At 35.8% G+C, this 20,020-nt stretch overlaps 3 protein-coding genes across 5 annotated transcripts; all 3 read left to right on the top strand.

Moving 5' to 3' along the window:
* Positions 1-2,451: 2,451 nt before the first annotated feature.
* On the top strand, positions 2,452-3,618 carry LOC144553230 (uncharacterized). The gene is made up of 4 exons (XM_078301328.1): positions 2,452-2,590; positions 2,706-2,834; positions 2,962-3,121; positions 3,432-3,618. The coding sequence occupies exons 1-4, from the start codon at positions 2,452-2,454 to the stop codon at positions 3,535-3,537; spliced, it is 534 nt and encodes a 177-aa protein (XP_078157454.1). The 3' UTR covers positions 3,538-3,618.
* Positions 3,619-6,779: 3,161 nt separating this feature from the next.
* CTR1 (Protein kinase superfamily protein) lies at positions 6,780-12,445 on the top strand. Of its 3 annotated transcripts, XM_078301106.1 has the most exons (16): positions 6,780-7,403; positions 7,498-7,799; positions 7,968-8,112; positions 8,738-8,841; positions 8,953-9,158; positions 9,240-9,536; positions 10,045-10,085; positions 10,166-10,234; positions 10,312-10,412; positions 10,525-10,609; positions 10,704-10,802; positions 10,891-10,959; positions 11,537-11,668; positions 11,756-11,850; positions 11,957-12,053; positions 12,248-12,445. In XM_078301106.1, the coding sequence occupies exons 1-15, from the start codon at positions 7,035-7,037 to the stop codon at positions 12,045-12,047; spliced, it is 2,205 nt and encodes a 734-aa protein (XP_078157232.1). In that variant the 5' UTR covers positions 6,780-7,034; the 3' UTR covers positions 12,048-12,053; positions 12,248-12,445. The 3 variants fall into 3 exon arrangements, with proteins under 3 accessions (XP_078157232.1, XP_078157230.1, XP_078157233.1); XM_078301104.1 differs by having other exon boundaries at positions 11,957-12,445; XM_078301107.1 differs by having other exon boundaries at positions 6,976-7,381; positions 11,957-12,445.
* Positions 12,446-16,987: 4,542 nt separating this feature from the next.
* Positions 16,988-19,771, top strand: LOC144553035 (heat stress transcription factor A-7a-like). Its single transcript, XM_078301103.1, has 2 exons — positions 16,988-17,431; positions 18,769-19,771. The coding sequence occupies exons 1-2, from the start codon at positions 17,048-17,050 to the stop codon at positions 19,576-19,578; spliced, it is 1,194 nt and encodes a 397-aa protein (XP_078157229.1). The 5' UTR covers positions 16,988-17,047; the 3' UTR covers positions 19,579-19,771.
* The last annotated feature ends 249 nt before the right edge of the window (positions 19,772-20,020 follow it).

The following is a 20,020-nucleotide window of genomic DNA, read 5'->3' as shown; positions in this document are numbered from 1 at the left end:
TACGTATCAATTTGTGAATTTGTATGAATTTGTGTACATTTAATCAGGACTCCTATAATAGCACGTTGAACTAAAGGGACTGAATGGTGTATCTGTCCAGAGACAATCTGAGCCTTCCATTCAGCAAATCCAACTGTTGTAAACTATGGTATTAAATATAAGATATTATATATGCATTTTATGCATTTTATGCATTTTATGCATCCGTTTGTATATAAGTCTGAAATTAATTATAAAGCAACTCGCCACATACTAAACTACATCAAAATTTTCTCTCTATTTTCTACCTTTTTCTTTTCCCGATGCACTGAAAACGCGTCTTTTCTTTTGCTTTCTTCTCTTCGGTTCCAATGATCCCCTCCCTCTTTTCTCTCTTCGGCATCTCCTCCAAGAAAAACACTAACCCTAACTCGATCGGCGCGCGGCCTGACAACAGCGATGCTGCCGCTGCTCCCTTACGAGTACGACGCGCTGGAGCTGGTGATCACTGGCGAGATCATGAGGCTCCACCACCAGAAGCACCATCAGACGTACGTGACCAACTATAACACGGCGTTTGAGCTTCTTGATCGGCCATGGAGAAGGGAGATGCATCAGTTGTCGTAGGTCTCAAATCGGCCATGAAATTCAACGGCAGAGGTTTACTATAGCTCACTCTTTTTTTTCCCTTGTTAAATTATTTTAATTAGATCATTCTGTTTTGAGCTTTAATGAGGAATAAATTTAATTCATGTGTTTTTTACTGTTAGTTAGTTTTAATGAGAAATATAATAGTTGCAATAATAAATTTAATTCTGTACCAATCACTTGCAAATTTGTCTTTACTTCATATTTCGTGTCTGCCTATATCAACTTAGATGGTAACGGCATCTCAAACCTATAACGCAGTTCATTTTATTGATTGAAATTGATTATTTTTGTATTGGGTTTTGATGTCTGAATTAGAGAGATGAGCAGAAATTTAGAATGTTATTGCTGGTTCAGTTTCCATTTTTTATGTTGAACTAGGTTGTACGATAAGTAGAGCCAGCTATAGTGTGTAGAAAATGAGATTCGACCTCTGATTATTTCATAGTTCGCTCTTACAAACTCATATTATATTATTTTTATTATTCAAAATAAGCAAGTTGTCTGTTAAAATGAACTTAGTGTCTTATACTAAGATAATAGTTGAATGCAAACATTAGGAATTTTTTGAAGCAAATTATATATTTTGGAATTTAGGTCATCAAACAATTTTTGCACCAAGATGCTCTCTTCATTGACATCCTAATTGCCCGTCTCTTCTCAAGTCTTCTAAGCTCTCTTTCCCTGGTTTCAATTTTAGCACAATCAAGTAAGTGCTAGCGCTTCTCCATTCTTACTTCGATTAATTGGAGGGGCTGATTTGGTAATCCGGTGATGGCTTGGCAGTATGCTTATGAAATTAGAACTAAATGAGTACACAAGCCTTGTGAACCCTTTGTATTTTGTAATCTCTTTTGTCTAGGCAAATCTCACAATAATGATACATTAGTGAACTTGTTCTTAAAAGCAGGTGGGCTGATATCAGCAAATATGTCAGAAATTAACTCGAGACCCCACTTCAACTATCTTTTTTTTTTCATAGTTGTATATAGCGATTGCATAGCTGTGAATTCACTACCTTGCTTTTCTTTTATTTTTTACCGAATATGTAGTATGGACCATGTAGTCGGACGAACTTGTGCAATTAGAGGCAAGAAGGGTAAGAACCGAGCAAACAATATATTTGACCAATTTGTATGGAAAATGATGTTTGCAATTGTGAATGCTTTCAAGGTCTAATTTGTAAAATTTGCTGCTATCAACATTTGAGCCTTAAATTTCTAAAAAATGAGGTGCATGTCATACCAGGAACAGTACCATAACAGATAACAATTTCATTCACATCTGATTTTCAACAATTTTTTCTTTTTTTGTAAAATTTTTAAAAAGGAAGATTATGAATTAGCTTTTAGGTGTGATGAATGTAAAATTTGGTACAGTACCAGTCATTGCCTGAACTTGCTTTTCATGTGATGAATGTGATTTTACTTGCTTTGTAATAAGATTTGAGTCTAAGGTGGGTTGTGTGTTTTAGTGGATACATATACTACCCTGACAAGAGAAGAAAGAGAAATAATTAGTGGGGTTGAATGGCAGGTTTAAGGGAAGGTGATTTTGTTTCTTAGTATAAGATGTTTTAGGTAATATGAAGTGCTACTGTTTTTTATCAATGTTCTGTTTAAATTTACTTTTTTGGAGGTTTAAATGACAACATCTGTCATTGGTATTTTGTTATTTTGTTTTATTAGTCTAAGCTATGTAACCATCCCTCTATTATGAAAGAATTTATGCTGGCAGTTTTGTCATAATATTAGATCATTTAATCATGTTTAATTTTTTTTACTTGCATCATCTTATCATTTTCAATTCTTTAACCCCATAGTAATGCCAATCAGTGAGGATTGGAGGGCATATTTGGAAGTTATGAATATATGGTGGTTGCTGGCACTAAACCCTGGTTTCAAATGTGTCTATGTATTACTCGTCTTGTTAACTGTGAAGCGGATGCATTGGCTAGGGCAACGTGAATAAATCATAACTCATGTAAAGGATGTACTTACTCACCAGTGTTAACAATTTACATTTTTAAATAGGTAAAATGAAACTTTCACTGGTAATTTTCATCTGATTTTAAATAGGTAAAAATGAAACTTTTAAATATGAGGAATCTAGCAGTAGTGATGCAGAAGAGAAGATATCCAAGAGAAGAAGGGGAAGAGATAAGAGGGATAAGAGGAGGAAAATGAAACATTCTTCTGATAATTCTGGTATGATTTTTGGAACTTGTAAATTTTTTTTTTAGATAGTACCCTGTGGATTTCATCTAAGAAATAGAATCTAATTGAGGAATCCGTAATTTCACTAACAATGTGTCTAATTCGTTGATTGGCCAAGATGAAGAAGAAGGGACAAAAGAAGGGAAGGATTTGTCGGAGAAGACTAGCAATGTAGTGAGAAAAGAGATGGGTTTGGAATGGATGCTCAAGGCAGCAAGCAAAAGAGAGAATAATCCACTTCAAGTGGAGAAGAAAGAAGAGATTCTAAGGGTGAAGAGGTAATTTTTCATGATAAATTTTGTAATTTTGATATGTAAGTTTAAATAGGTAATTTTCAAGAAATATAAATGAGGTGCTGGTATGTAGAAATACAAATCTAAGTATTATAAATAGGTAATTTACAGTTTTACACAGTTTGTGCATGGTTAGTTCAGTAATTGAAACTTTTATTCATTTTTCTGTTGAAGATTTTGAAAGGTGCTTTTATTTTATGTAGGTTGTCGGAGAGAGGTGGGTCTCTATAGGTGACCTAGCGGCATCTGTTGCCACCTCCCAGGCTGCTCCTCATGCACACTTACGCGTAATCAGATGGTGGAGAACGGGTCAATCTGAAAATCCTGATGAAGTGTCCAAGAAGCACGAAAGGCAAGACTACTTGCAAGATGTTTCCTCTAGGCAGTCTCAAATAAGATGACCCCCGACAGGAGAGCAACTTGAGCTGGAGGAAGGGATAAGGGGCATAACAGTAAACAAATAGTTGCATATAACACCTAACGTTTCTTATGCAAGGATAACCATATCTTAGTTGCTAAATGATCCATAAAAATGTTGTCCTTTTGTTTTAAGTGTGAGAAATGTTGGTGTTATCTCCAGATGCAGTTTTTGTAAAAACAACAAAGAGAAAATTAAAAATAAATAAATAAGATGATGTATAAATTTGTTTCAGCTAATTAATTATTGGCCCTGTCTATTGATTCTTTTGCAGAGTATATTCTTCTTTGATTAATTATTGTACCAGTATGGTATGATTCTTGCCTTTTTTCATTTTAAATTTGATAGGAACTGAGAAATTTGTAGAACTAAATAAGTTAGTCTCCTTTTTTCCATCTTCAGATTTTAATTGTAAAATTACAACTCAATTTAACTCAATTTGTTTACCTGTTTTCACAACTTTTAAGCAGTATGGTATGGTGTTCGTCCTAATGTACCAGATCACATTCTTTATTTTTAATATAATCCTCATTCAAACTTTGAAATATTACTTGGGTTTGCAAATTTCTGGATGAGAAATGGAAGTCCAAGTTCACTCTTATTGTTGTGCAGAAGAAATATGTTGGAGTTCAAGGGATTATTTCTCTTTGATACTAAAGTGGAAAAACATGTGCGCTTCCAGAAAACATTGAAGCTCATATTACACCCTTTGAAAAAAAAAAAAAAATATATATATATATATATATATGGGTCTGTCTAAATTGCTGCTGGCAGCATTTCGGCAGAGGTGCTGCCGGGGCTATATTTAGCCGTGTGATATCCAAACAACAAATCCAAACCGTTAGATGTTTAATCTATATTATAATCTACTTGGAGACCAAATTTTACATTTTTTGGAATTTTTTTACTATATATTAAGCTGGTTTGAAAACCGCTGATTTCAGTAAATTTCTGCAGCATTGAAATCAGCGGTTTTCAAACCAGCTTAATATATAGTAAAAAAATTCCAAAAAATGTAAAATTTGGTCTCCAAGTAGATTATAATATAGATTAAACATCTAACGGTTTAGATTTGTCGTTTGAACATCAAAAAATAGAAAAAACAGTGGCAGCACCGCTGGCAGAAATGCTGCCGGCAGCAAATTAGCCACAGCCTATATATATATATATAGTTATACTATGAAACAAGTAAATTTATGAAATTTTGAATTATCCCGGTCTACTCTAATGCCTAGATTGTACACAATATTTCAATCTCCGTTGCAACGCACGGGCACTTGACTAGTACTATCTAGATTGGTCCAGCTCCGTTCAGCTTGATCCAAAAAATTTATAAAATTTGTTTTGTTCTTCAAACAAGATCCAGCCAGATGCAAGGAACGAGGTTGTCAGCTTGAGAGCTAGCTTAGGCTGACTTGTCATGATTTCAAGCAGAGCTTTAGTTCGGATGCCCTAAGTTCAACTCTCTCAGCTGTAACTCGGTTCATAATTAACAAGCCGAGCTAGAATCTAACTCGGAACTTGTTGCGACCCCTAATCCAGTCACGGACAGAGCCAAAATTACGATATAGGAGGGACCTAAAAAAGTAAGTATCGCACAAAGGAAGTTACCTCATCCATTCTAAATCTATTATATAAAAAAATATATATCACGAGTATATCAATAAAATAATGGTTCTAGTTCTCTTTGATAATTTTGTTTATATTGATTATAAGATTAAAATATAAATATGTATTTATTATTAATTCACTTCGAAGAAGCAGCTAGTTCAATGAAATCAACAAAAGTAAGGCTCTCGCTCTCGACCCTTTTTTTTTCCATTAAATGAATCAAGAGAAATTACAAAACAAGGTGATTCAAAGGCAGCAAAAAATAAAGGAAACAATTAAAGGCTCAAATGTGCATCAAGTTATCAATAGTCAGAATTTTGGTGTGTATTACAAGCCATGCGAAGAAGTGCATCCGTGCCGGTACCTTTAAGTTTCCGAATACATCTGTATTATATATTTTTGAAGTTCTCGTTGAAAAAGTTTGGTGAACATAAACACCGTTCCCTCTAACCATATAAATATGATGAGGAGTGTTCAAATGTATCATGATTTTGTGTTATAATGTGCTCCACATTATTTATTTCTGTTTTTAAAATTCGAACATTTAATTCGAACTGCTCAACGTGATCTTTATAATAAAATATACTTGGGAACCAAATTTTATATTTTTTAGAATTCTTTTACTATTTTTTTTTATAGATACAAAATCACTGATTTAAGGAGATTATGAACCATTCGAAAAAATGACATTGTACTTGTGTAGAAAAGTAGTAAAACAATTCTAAAAAAATATAAAATTTGATTTCTAAAAATATTTTATTATAAAAATCACGTTGAACAGTTCAAATTGACTGTTCAGATTTTAAAAAACAGAAATAAAAACTGTAAATTACATTGAAACACAAAATTATGATGCACTTAAACCAATCCTCCATTATGGCATAACATGAATTTTGAAAAACCCAAAGTAGCAATTCACTATAGGGAGCTGAAATAGCCCATTTAGCAATTCAGAAATATATATTGGCCCAATGGAACCTTCACAAGTTGGAATTCATATCCTCCGCATTAACTCAAAGAGGAATATTTTAAGTTAATGTATCTGGACCATCCGATTAGCTTTAAGATTCGTGTGATTTAAATATACACTAATATTAAAGACTCTTATGTTTTAGTCGGAAGTCGGATGGACTCCGTTTATAATCGGACGGTCGATATGTATTAACTCAAAAGATGCTCTTTTGAGTTAATGCAGACGATGTGTACTCCACAAGTTGCACCAGAGAAACAACACGCACGTGGTGAAATATTGTTCGTTCTCCTCGTTCTCCTCATCAAGTCATCATATCCCCGACCCCACCACCCCATCTCACTTTTTGGCGCCCGTACTAAATGGCAAGATCCCACCAGGTTCGCATTGTTATTCACCCAAAACCTGATATACATGCACCTGCATAGGCAAATAATATTGTTGTTTCTTATGGTGTTCAAGGAATCCATATAGACCGAGAGTTGTCGAATGTTAGTCTCTATCTTTTTTGTGACTTGAAGCCACTTGGAGAGTAACCGAGTAAGACCTTTTTCTCCCCTTGTGCCTGTCCTGCCAATTGCCAAGAGACAACAAGCGCGCATTCCCGCTACACCTCCACCACCTGCGGCCCCGTAACCGATTCGTTTTTCAGTCAAAGATCTCTTACAACGAATTGGATAAAACGAAAAAGATTTGACTTACTTCTTAGTTCTTACCCCAAATTCGAAGAAACAATTTTATTAAGTAGTTAACAATCTTCTTTCCGATCAATCAATCAGGGCACCAGTTACTAACGGCGTAAAGGAAGAAATATGAAATCTTTTTTTTTTTGAAAAGTAGTGGTAAAATAAAGGAAGAAATATGAAATCGATTTAGAAAAACTTGTAATTGTAGCGCGGATGGAGATGGTCGGGAGGAGATTGGGGGGTTACAACCGATTGAGTGGAAGCAGCTACGAGGAGAGCTCTACTCTCTCCGGCGATTGCTATCCACACGCCACTGTATCCACAGTCGCGCTCGATCCTCTTACTGATGTAAAGCCCAATGAAGGGGACGGTGGCTGTGCTGCTTCAATTTCTGGGTCTGGATCCGCATCCAGGAGCTGGGCCCAGCAGGCAGAGGAAGCGTATCAGCTGCAACTTGCTTTTGCACTCCGCCTCTGCTCTCAGGCTGCTTGCATTACTGAATCCAATTTCCTAGATACTGCCGATCAGTTGCTACACTTGCAACCCCTCACCTCTGCTGAGTCTGTTTCTCACCAATTTTGGGTATATATTTGATATAATTGTTACTAGTCTTTGCAGTAATAAATTGATTCAGAGTGTTTGCAATTTTCTCCTTTTGTTTTTGTTTCAATTGCAGGTGAATGGGTGTTTGTCTTACCATGACAAGATTCCGGACGGATTCTACCTGATACAAGGAATGGACCCATTTGTTTGGGCATTATGCAATGATATGCAGGACTCGAATAGGATTCCTTCTATTGATTCCCTCAAACTGGTTGAGCCTAGTGACTCTTCGTTTGAGGTGGTTGTGATAGATAAAATGGTGGATTATGATCTTAGACGCCTTCACAGCATGGTAATGGATGTCTCATCTAATTCTGCTTATTCGCCCAAAGATTTAGTAGAACAGCTTGCTAAAATTGTGTGCACTCATATGGGGTAAAGTGAATTTTTTTTATCTCTCTGTCTCTCTATAAATTGATAACTGGTAAATGTTAAATTCCACTGGGAATCTGGATTTTAACTTTGAAATTGTTAAGTTTGAATGAAATGAGTGCTAATCCTTGTTGATCAACAGTCTAATAGTGGAATCTGGCTGTTTAAAAGGGGTGTAGATTCAAGTGAAGAACATGAGTTGGTCCCTTGCTGGAAGGAGGCAAGTGATTTTGTCAAGATTACTACAGGGTCTGTGGTGTTCCCCATTGGCAAATTATCTATTGGCCTCTGCAGGCATCGTTCCTTGCTCTTTAAGGCAAGCCCTATTGTTGTTTTGTCGATATGTTAGTTAGGTACTGAGTATTGTCCATCTGATCAGGATTTTTTTTTTTTTTTTTGCAAATTTTACTTGAAATATTTTTGTGTTTGGAAAAATTACACAAAAAAATTCTTTCATATTTGCATCTGCCAACCATTGTTTGTTGGGTATTATACAAATAGCAAATGGCCTTTAGGTAACTGTGATGAAAGTTGTATTCAACTAATAAGGAGAATAATTTGCCCTAGTTTAGTGAGTCATTTTTTACTCAGTCAAAACATTGGAATGATGATGATTTACATGATAGATTTACAGTTTATATCTGTTGTTTCGAAAGTGATATAGTTCATGATGACGAAAAGTTAGGGGCAATATATACATTATATTTGATTCAATTAATTTTAATAGATGGGTTCTGTTTCTGAAACTCTGAAGTGTTGTTTGATATTGTTGCACAAGTGAGAATAGCTAGGAGGTTTCTTTTGTGATTTTGTTACACATCAGTTGTAATTTACCTAAAGCCTGCAATACAACAAATAAGAAAATCTTTTTTATTTAAAGTTCTGCAGTTCTATTCCTTTTGATTTTCTTTGTTTAATTTTTTAATTGTTGTGACTAAAAGACTCTGGCAGATTTGATCAATGTGCCATGTCGGGTTGCAAGAGGCTGTATGTATTGCAAAAATGATGCTGGTGCATCTTGCCTTGTGCGCCTTGGACCTGAAAGGTTTTTTTTTTTTTTCCCATTTCAATATACCTCAATCATCACTTATTTAATATAACAAATAAGGAAATTTCCCTTGGTGCATAGTTTTTTTCATTAACAAGCTTTTGGCAGGGAGTACATGGTAGATTTGATTGAGAATCCAGGTTGGCTGCATGAACCCAACTCTTTATTGAATGGTCTCTCCATATCCATTTCTTCGCCTATGCAATTGCCAAACTACAAATCTATTTGCTTTGCCAAGAATTTTAAGTCTCTGGCCAAACATTTTTTTCTCGACTGTCAATCCCTTAATCTTATGTTCAATGATGCCTCTCCTGGTAAATCGAAGCTCTTTTCTCTCAATTTCCTACATTTAATGTTTATTTAGCTTCACTTGAGAGAGTTGTTTGTACTGGCAGGAGTGCCTGGCGAAGTTCAAGATGCCATTGGTTCAATTGTCGAACCAAAGTCATCAAATGTAACAGACAATGATACTCAAGCTACACTTAAAAAATATGATGATAATAATCTCCCAAATCATGTCAACCAATCATGTAATGCTGATATCAAGCTTGATAAGCATATAGTCGATTTCAATAACCCTCATGAAATCCAATTTGGGCAAGGGTCAAATCCTTTCAATGATATATCCATTGCTGTCCATGATTTGACCATCCCTTGGTGTGAGCTTGTTTTAAAGGAGAAAATCGGGGCAGGTATATCTATCCCTCTGTTTATATTTCCGTATATATGTGAAAGGGATATTGACAACCTTGTTCTTCAAAAACCATGAAAACCAACATCAAAGTTCATTGAATTAAAAAACTAAAATTGTAGAGGAGAGGTGTTCATTCTATAAAATATGGGGCAATTTCGAAGTGTTTGGCCATTGATCGAATATCGATAAAATTAAGATGTTGACCTTTGAAATCACTCACTGGATGATCAATTGGCTTTCAAATTGCACCATGTTTGGTAAACGGCCTATCTAAATCATAGAGAGCATATCTACAAGGTCAGTTTTCTTATTTTGATAACCATTGAGTCAGTTGTGACAGTTGTCAAACAATTTATTGTCAGTATGACCTCAATCCTTATATTTCATAAAATTATCACAATTAACTTATTTGCATACTTTAAGATATCTCTTTTAATATATGTTTCAAGTAATTGGTCATTTACCTTGCTGTTTCTAAAGAAAAACAATTATTAAATCATATGCAGGGTCATTTGGCATTGTGCATCATGCCGATTGGAATGGCTCTGTAAGTATTCAAACTTCTTTTAACTTTTTTAGGTACATTTTCGAGATGTTGTTTCTCTAACTGCTTATGTTGTGATTTAGGATGTTGCTGTGAAGATTTTAATGGAGCAAGATTTTCACTCAGAGCAACTTAAGGAGTTCTTGAGAGAGGTATTGCTGCCACTTGTCAATTTTCTAGATTTTTAAAATATTTTTTTTGGTCTGTTTATCCCATATGATTTTTTTAGGTGGCAATAATGAAAAGTCTGAGGCATCCAAACATAGTTCTTCTGATGGGTGCTGTTACACAGCCACCTCACCTCTCCATTGTCACTGAGTATCTTTCCAGGTCATCTCTTCTTTTTTATTTTATTTTATTTGACCTTATGATTATTGTTTGTAATACAGATGAAATTGATTTTTTGGTTATAACTAAATATTTTTACTGTTTTGGTATATAGAGGGAGCTTGTATAGGCTTTTATATAAACCTAATGCTAGAGAAACTCTAGATGTAAAACGCCGCTTGAGTATGGCTTTTGATGTGGTATTTCTCTTCCCTTTTTAAAGCCTTTTCTCCAATGACGGTGCATGCTTAAGTCAAGTTGAAAATCACATTTGATTTTTGACATTTCATATAGGCACAGGGAATGAATTATCTTCACAAACGCAACCCTCCTATAGTTCATCGGGATCTCAAATCACCAAATCTATTAGTCGACAAGAAATACACAGTTAAAGTAATGTTTGAACTGATACTTTTTCTATCCTGGTGTATACATATCTATTCCTCTCAATTAAGCCATCCTTTGATTGTTCATATGTCAGGTTTGTGACTTTGGCCTATCCCGAATGAAGGCGAAGACATTTTTGTCTTGTAAGACTGCAGCAGGGACTGTAAGTTTGTTCGAGCTTTTATTAAGAGTGAGGCTATGGTACTTTGCAAAGCGCAGAACAATCCGTGCTATGGATCAATATCTCTGTTCGCAAAGTTCAAACAATCGATCCGAACCGTTCAACATGATCTTCATTATAAAAATGTACTTGAAGAGCAAATTTTATATTTTTTATATTTTTTATTATTTTTTTAGATAGGCAGAAAAGTAGTGATTTTCTACCTATCTAAATAATAGTAAAAAATTCTAGAAAATGTAAAATTTGCTCTGCAAGTACATTTATTTTCATATGATCTAAAAAATAATAGTAAAAAATTCTAGAAAATGTAAAATTTGCTCTGCAAGTACATTTATTTTCATACGGAGATCATATTGAGCAGTTCGGATTGTTTGGACTTTGAAAATGGAGATATGTATCTATAGAATGGACCAATCCGCGCTTTGCAAAGTACCATAGCCTCACTCTTTTATCAAACTACTATTTTTAATTTAGTAAAGCTTTATTTTGTGCTTCGTCCTTTCTCTTTGTTTAAATAAAATGTCAGTAATAAATTTCCCTAACAACTTTTTTCTGATAGCCTGAGTGGATGGCACCAGAAGTTTTAAGAGATGAACCATCAAATGAAAAATCAGATGTATATAGCTTTGGTGTTATTTTGTGGGAACTCATGACCTTGCAACAGCCATGGAGTAATTTAAACCCTGCACAGGTTCTGAGTATTTTCTTATTAATTGACAACATTTCAATGTTGATTTGCATAATTTAATTTTTTTGACCTGTAAATTGATATGGTCAGGTGGTGGCTGCGGTTGGATTTAAGGGGAGAAGACTTGACATTCCAAGTGATGTAAATGCAAGTGTGGCCTCTATCATTCAATCTTGTTGGGCTGAGTATGCTATTCTAATTATATATTGTATTTATTGCAAATTTTCTTGCTTGCCATTTTCTTTGGTTTGGTTTGGCGATGATTAATATGCGGATTATTATTTCTTTCAGTGAGCCGTGGAAACGACCATCTTTTTCTAGTATCATGGAGTCGCTCAAGCCACTAGTCAAAACACTAACTCCTTGCGCTTCTCTCGACTAGACCTAGGTTAGCTACAGGCCTTTTTTTTATTTGGCTCGTGTGCATGATCTTACATTTGCAGGCTTGTGGCCATAGTTGTGAACGTAAGCCGTCCGATTAAAATTCGACACTACCTTATGACGCTGTAAACTTTTAGCAGGTTTCTTTGAGATTTGATCTAAACTGTCTCATTTTATATTTTAATCATACGAGTGCTATAGTTACCATGGCACAGAGACGATGAGTGCAAATGCGAATTCTGTTAACATCAGTATTTGAGCTTAGGACCTCGGAATAGTTATCAGCCTTGGTGCAGCAACTTGATCCAACTGCTGGGTACTTGCTTTGGGATGGCTTAATGGCTAGTTATTTTCTGAAGTTTTGTACTCAAATTGTATCTATTTAATTATTGCTTGAAACTATGTGCAATGTGCCTCATTGAATATACACAGATGCAATAGATCATTCTCGAAGGCCCTATATAAGATTAACTTTTCAAGATACAGTTACTCTTGTAGCAATTATCAAAAGTTGATATTATCTTACTATAGTATTGATGTGACTTTTTTTTTCTCTGGCTAGTTGCCCATTGCCATGGGCTGATGGACCCATGGCAATTGTATTGGACCCAGTGCCCTTTGCTTCTGCTCAGTTATTTGTTGGAAAAAAAAATGTTTATCTATATAGCACAACAGTAAATGGCACTTTGAGGTGTTTCTTTGTGCTCATCGGGCACTTCCTTCGGAAAGATATTGCTCTCATTGTCATGAATCCGTATCACTCTAGATATTCTCGTGAATTGAGTTGAGCGGCTTAATATTTCATAATGAATCAGATTCAAAATTGAAAAAAGTCTGAGCTCGACTTAGCTCGCTTTTGAAAGAAAAAAGTTCAGCTCGTGAGCCGGCTCATATTTTGAAACTCAGTATCTCATACACGGTCATGTTTTCTTAAAACGATCAGAAACTACATAGTTGTTTCATCTTTTATGTGTTACAAATTAAAGGAACAAATCTCTCAAATAATCTCTCAAAGGCAGATTTCACCCTTTTGCACCACCTCTGCACGCAAGCTCTATGCACATACTGTACAATTTTTTTTTTAAAAAAAAAAAAAACTCAATCAAGAAGTTTTAATTACAGACTTAATTTATTGTTATTATTGTAGACGTTATTGACCAACGTATAATTTAAAATTATATTCCAGTTAATTAACTCAAATGTTTAAATCAGTTTTTTATCAAATTTAAATGAAAGAACGTAACTTTGGTCCGGAAAAAAAAATGAACTTTCAAAGAAAATATAAATGCATAAATTCTGTCCGAGAGTAGCGCGCGCGCATATATATATATATAGAGTAAGGCTTGGGTGCTATGGATAGCATAGAGAGCTACGGTGCTACGGTTCAATATTCGAGTTTTCAAAATCCTAACGGTCAATCCGAACCGTTCATCTTGTTCTCCATATTAATATGTATTTGGAGACTAAATTTTACATTTTTTGGAATTTGTTTACTATTTTTTTAGCTAGGTAGAAAATCACTTGATCTAAAAAATTCTGCACCATTCAGATATTTGATTTTCTACCTATCTAAAAAAATAGTAAAAGTTTTCCAAAAAAATGTAAAATTTGGTCTCCAAACACATATTAATATGGAGAACAAGATGAACGGTTCAGATCGACCGTTAGGATTTTGAAAACTCGAATATTGAGCCGTAGCACCGTAGCCCTCTATGCTATCCATAGCACCCAAGCCTTACTCTATATATATATATATATATATATATATTGATTTTCTGAAAATCAATGATTATAAGAAAAAAAATCCAAAAAAATAGTAAAAAAATTCTAAAATCTGTAAAATTTGATCTCCAAATATAATTTAATATGAAGATCAACTTGAATGGTTCGGATCGATGTTTTAAACTTTGAAATTGAAGATATAAACATAAAGTAAATTAAAACACTCACTTTATTTCGCGAAGTACCATAGCCCAACTTTCTCTCTATATATATAGAATATTAAATCCATAAAAAGTTACTCACGTACAATGTGTTTTTGGAAATAAACAGTATTGAAATTAACAAAAAAAAATACTCAAATACCTTATCAATTAAATGAATTGTTGGGATAATTAAATGGATAATTGTTGGAATCATTGTTGTAAAAAAAAAGGTTGTTTAGGCTGATTAGTCATTGGCGGCGACTAAACCGTTACGGATTTTCTTGATTAATCAACTGATTATTTTCAAATTTCAATTTTTTTTTCAAATTTCAAACTTTTTGAAATTTCAAATTTTTTTCAGATTTCAAAGTTTGTTCAAAATTTAAATTTCAGTTCGAGCATGGGGGCTGCCACGAAAAAATATTAATTTGAAATTTGGAAAAAAAATTGAAATTTGAAAAAAAAATAAAACTTTTTGATTGAGTTTTTTTTAAAAAAAAAAATTGTACAATAAGTGTATAGAGCTTGCGTGCAGAGGTGGTGCAATGAAAAGGGTTCAAATCTGCCTTTGAGAGATTATTTGAGAATGGAATTTGATTATTTGAGATATTTGTTCCTTTAATTTACAACACAGAAAAAAACGAAACAACTATGTAGTTTCCGACCGTTTTAAGAAAACGTGACCGTGTAGAATGAGATATGAGTTTCAAAATATGAGCCGGCTCGACTAGCTCGTGAGCCGAGTCGAGTCAAACTCTTTTTTTTCAAAAGCGAGCTGAGTTAGAGCCGAATCATTTTTTTTTTCTCATTGAGTCGACTCTTAATTATTAGCAGCCCTACCTGAGATGCAAATTATAAATCTGAACCGTTCATTTAATGTTGCATGAATCTCAAAGCATACCCCTACAGTCTTAGTAGGCTCTGGATTGAGTTTGGGCTGGCTAGATAATATGGGCCGTACGTTTTTTTTTTTCATTTGTACCACAGGTGCCTGGGGTAGAGTGGGAAAAATGGCATGGCAAAGCCGGCTTCGTCATGGAACAGCACAACACGTGTGACTGTTCTGTGCCGTGACTCGCGTGTCCCGTGCCCTGATCATTTGTGTGCCGTGATCAGCTTTTGAAAATTTTGCACGGCATGGCACCTCACGTGAAAGATCTGATCACGGCACGGCAAGACACGTAATCACGTGAGTCACATGTAATTAGGATCATTATGTTTTAATTAAATGGTGAATCTTAAATAAACTAACTTAAATTATAAAAAAAAATAGTTAAACATGAAAAACGTAACCAGTTACGTTTGAACACAGCATGTGAGTCACAGCTATGACCACCTCTCAATATTTTAATCACGGTAGGACACAGCACGTGTCACTGTTGACTTACGTTTTTTCCACTCTACCTGGGGAACACGGACTCTGATCTCATCTCATGTATGACGTGATGATTCGCTCTTCATTCGATCTTTCTACAATAGCACCTTTTTCCCTTATTTCATTTCTTTATGCTTAGAGCATCTATATTGATAATTTCATTTCAATTTTAAATTCTCGATGACAAGTTTACAAGTTTATTTGTAATTTCAGAAATATATCATAATTTTATAAATAAATAAAAATTATAATGAAATTGTTTTCAAAACATAATATCGACACAGATACTTAATTCCTAATTGTTCATCTATCTTAATAATTAAGTCTTAGAATGTATGGATTTTTGCTTCCAATTTTTTATCGCTAAAAAATCAAAATTAATTGCATAGGTGAAATATTTTCAATTTTAATTTTAGCGTATAGCGTATGGTTTAGTTGAACGTTACATTTCGTCGCTAATTTCTCTGATTTCATATGTGACTTCGCAATGTTTCTTTTTTATGGGCTGTAAATCAGGGACTGTCCAGATCATTCTAGATAAGCCGAATGAATTATTTTCGTCTATGCAATCTGATTTGAATCGTTCGGTTAATATCAGACGGCTAAAACTGAGTTGAATAAACCAGGTCCGCAGCTGATTAGGCATTTGCTAAACCCGGAACGGGTAGAACCCGTTTTGCCCGGCCCGTACCCGTTACCCGTGGTACCCGTACCCGTTGCCCGGGTACAAACGGGTAGACGGGTAGACGGGTACGGGTAATAAACGGACCGGACAACCTAATTTGAAAAAAAACCCGTTATACCCGTACCCGTCTACCCGTCTACCCGTACCCGCCTACCCGTACCCATCTACCCGCATACCCGTACCCGTTACCCGTACCCATCTACCCGCATACCCGTACCCGTTACCCGTACCCGACCCGTTTCACTTCAAAAAAATTTGAATTTTTTTGAAAAAAACAGAAAAAAAAAGGGAAAAACAGAAAAAAAAAAAAAAAAAAAAAAACGGGCGGACCGGACCCGTACCCGGATACCCGGATCCGTACCCGGGATACCCGTACCCGTCAACCCGCAACGGGTACGGGTAATAAACGGGTAGGGTAGTGGTTTTGGGAAAACTACCCGTCTACCCGTTGCGGGTTGTACCCGTACCCGTCCTACCCGTCTACCCGCCCTACCCGTTACCCCTAACGGGTTACCCGGAACGGGTCACGGGTAACCCGTTAGCAAACCACTACAGCTGATATCAAATTTTGTCGTTTCTGGTCTCAGATTGGACAGTATCTGATCTGACCTGTACGATAGCGATGTAAATTTTTGTACGACAGCGATGTATTATATAGCAGCTCTACACGGTCCAGGTGAAATCGAGCCAGGAAAGATTCAGCCCAGATTAGTCCAAGTCGGACCGCACCGCCATGCGTAAAAATATCTCAGATTTTCTTCGCGTAGAAGGAAAAGGGGTCCACTCGACGGACTGACCGTTTCCCGTCGCCCAATACAAAATTTCAATATCCGACGTGGGACGAGGCGATTGGTTCATCCAACGACACAAACCGAGTCGGTTGCAACTGGATAGTTACTGTTACCGACCAGTGACTGTTATGATTTAGGCGCCCGAACCCTATAAATAATCGGGCACTTGTGGGTTATTTCATTTCGCCGACCTTTTCTCTCCCATTACACCTTCCCCAATCGGCCATGGAAAGAGATTCAAGTCATTCAACCAATCCTATCCCACCTCCTCGTCCTTCCTCCTCTTCGTTTCCACTTCCGATCAAGATTGAATTCCCCTCTACAACTTTTCTCGAAACAGAGGAAGAGGAATCAGAATCAGAGTGTGCAAAACAGGGAGCAATGGAGAGCCCCCGGCCACTGGAGTATCTCCATGAAACACCAATCCCTCCTTTCTTATCAAAGACGTACGACATTGTCGACGACCATTCGGTGGATACGGTAATCGCGTGGGGTCCTGCAGGGAACAGCTTTGTTGTCTGGGATCCGCATCTCTTCGAGAGAGCCGTTCTACCGAGGAATTTCAAGCACAGAAATTTCTCCAGTTTTGTTCGCCAGCTCAATACCTATGTCAGTATCTCCATTCCTCCTTTCCTCTTTTTTTTTTTTAAATTTCTTGTAAACTGTTAATTGTAAATATATTTTCCCTCTTTTTTGTAATCTGTAAATTATTACTAGTTTAAAAAAGATCTGTAAATCAGTACATATGTAAATTTGTACCCTTTTTTTTTTTTTTTTTAATTTCGGTCTGGACTGAGAAATGTTGTATAAAAGTCATTGGGAGCGCCTTGATATAAACTGAGTTTGTTGAATGAGAATCATGAGATCACCTGATAGTCATAATCTATGTGGAGAGTGAACCTCTCTTAGTTCTAATCTTGCCCCCCTTGAGATCGCATCGGCTTGGAGCAAACGCTTGTCAGCTTAAGGTAAGCATACACTACCAGTACTCTGCTTGTCTTATGAATTATGATAGATAGACTATATTTTAGGTTAATTTTTTGTGTACACCAATCAAATCTCAACAGTAACTTCACAGGGTAATCTTTTAGAGGTAGTGTATTAGGGGATATTAAGTAGGCTGTCTATTTTGAGTATTGCTTTTTTCACTTAAAAGTGCAAAAGAACAAAATTTTGTCAAAGATAGAATCAAATAACTATATTCAGCACACTTAGATTTGGTGGTTAAAGTAGAAGCACTAATTTGAAAGACAGATCCTTGAGATGGACCCCAGGATAGCACTAATTGCAGGAAACAAATCTGCTGTGATTCTTGAGAATCACAGGAGCCTGCTTTTCCAAATCTATCCATTCATTTGTTTTGAGATTTGTGCATATAAAACAACATATTTTGAGATTTGTGCATTGAAAAAAAATAGAGGGGTGGATTTGGAAAAGCAGGTCCTGTGATTCTTTTGAGAATCACAGCAGATTTATTTCCCTATGGACGGTTCTGATTTCCCATGCAATCCCAACCCCAAATTCAAGTGTCTTTGTGGTCTATATCTCTATTTCAAGTCCTTTCTTCTCCTATCTTTTCCAATTAGTCCTTGTCATCATCAGCTCAGCACATATCTGCAAGCACTGGAGATCGGTTTATTCGTAATAGAGGGGGATTTGATGGATGCACGGCACATCTAGGGAATTGTCAAATTAGGGAGAAATAATAAAAGGGAGGTCTTGTTAGTTGATACTCATGATTTCAGTGTTTCAGTGCTTATATTCAAGTCGTTCCTGATTGCCTTTTATACCTGACTGATTTAAAAAATTTATCCTCTCTGTGAGTAATAAATTTGAATGATGTATGCAATTCTTGAATAACATATTTTTTGAAAATTTACCTCTCTTTCTGGTTAAAAATAATTGTAGTGTTTAACAAATATCTGTTGTACTTATTTTTCCAACAGGGCTTTCGTAAGATCAGTGCGGATAGATGGGAGTTTGCAAATGAATGTTTCCTACGAGGAAATAAGCAGTTGCTAAAGAGTATAAATAGACGGCGATCTCATTCTGGTGCTCAGACTAGTTCTTCCCTTGCAATCGTAAAGCCCGGTCTGGAATCTGAATTAGAGAATCTGAGAAGAGATAAGAACACTTTATTACAAGAAGTGTTCAAATTGCAACAAGACCATATGACAACTATCCAACAGATGAGCTCGCTAAATCAGAAATTACAAACGGCCGAAGAACGGCAAAAACAGATGGTTTCTTTCATGGCAAAGATCCTTCGAAATCCTAATATGTTGGCGCAATTTAGGATTCACCAAGAACAGAGGCATAGAAGAAAATTTCTGAAGCATCCGAAGCAAGGCCAATCCAGCTCACTTCTCTCGCCACCTGATGGTGTTTGGAATGATGCAATTATGCAATCGGAGCAAGGTAACGGGCTGGTGAGAAACCTGCCATATCTGGAAGCTGCCCCTTTACCAGAAGATGACTTTCCGGAAATGGAACTTATGCAAGTGGATTTGCATGGCGGTTCAAGTGCCGACGGACCTGGCAGAAAAGGAAAAGGTATCATGGGAGAACAGCAGCATAGTGAACCTGACAAGGAGCAGAACATCAATCTGTTTCCTGATATTGATCCAATTTGTGATCCAAATTTGATGGAGTTACCTGATGCCTTTTATGATCTGGATTTGGATTTCGATTTGGATTTGGGACCAGTGGACAAAATTGTCGATGACCATGTTCCACCTCCGGCGAATCCATACTAAATAGGGTATTGCTAGATCCATACTAAATAGGGTATTGCTAGATAATACATGATGATAGTAGAAACTAGAAACTCACTTTATTTTTTCTTACTGTGGGGATCCTATGACTGATTAAATTTTGATGGTGGTGATTGAATTTTATTAATTTTTGTATACAATTACTATTAATTTAATGGTCGATTTTTGTACTGAAGCAGGTAAAGATCTTGCTGAGTTATTTTTGTTTTCAATTTGGCCCTGTGTATACACATACAGTGAAGAAAAATATTTTGTAATGAGAACAAACTTGTAAATATGAAGAACCAACCATTGGATTGTTTAGTTAAAATATTATGAGCATCTTTGGATAATTCGACTCTGTGCTGTGGTGCAAGTTAATATATTGAGTTGCTTGTTCATGTTTTGAAGGCACTCCTTCCTCAGATACTTTATTTTTTACTCC

Source organism: Carex rostrata, chromosome 4, assembly GCF_964058835.1.
Source record: "Carex rostrata chromosome 4, lpCarRost1.2, whole genome shotgun sequence".
Lineage (NCBI taxonomy): Eukaryota > Viridiplantae > Streptophyta > Magnoliopsida > Poales > Cyperaceae > Carex > Carex rostrata.
This window is presented reverse-complemented; position numbering and strand designations above follow the sequence as displayed.

Coding starts and splice junctions, on each gene's coding strand:
- LOC144553230 (XM_078301328.1), top strand. CDS start 2,452: ATGCCAATCAGTGAGGATTGGAGGGCATATTTGGAAGTTATGAATATA. Junction 2,591..2,705: donor GATGCATTGGCTAGGGCAAC/GTGAATAAATCA, acceptor GATTTTAAATAG/GTAAAAATGAAACTTTTAAA. Junction 3,122..3,431: donor GAGATTCTAAGGGTGAAGAG/GTAATTTTTCAT, acceptor ACGCGTAATCAG/ATGGTGGAGAACGGGTCAAT.
- LOC144553035 (XM_078301103.1), top strand. CDS start 17,048: ATGGAAAGAGATTCAAGTCATTCAACCAATCCTATCCCACCTCCTCGT. Junction 17,432..18,768: donor TTCGCCAGCTCAATACCTAT/GTCAGTATCTCC, acceptor TTTTTCCAACAG/GGCTTTCGTAAGATCAGTGC.
- CTR1 (XM_078301106.1), top strand. CDS start 7,035: ATGGAGATGGTCGGGAGGAGATTGGGGGGTTACAACCGATTGAGTGGA. Junction 7,800..7,967: donor ATTGTGTGCACTCATATGGG/GTAAAGTGAATT, acceptor GCTGTTTAAAAG/GGGTGTAGATTCAAGTGAAG. Junction 10,610..10,703: donor TGAGTATGGCTTTTGATGTG/GTATTTCTCTTC, acceptor CATTTCATATAG/GCACAGGGAATGAATTATCT.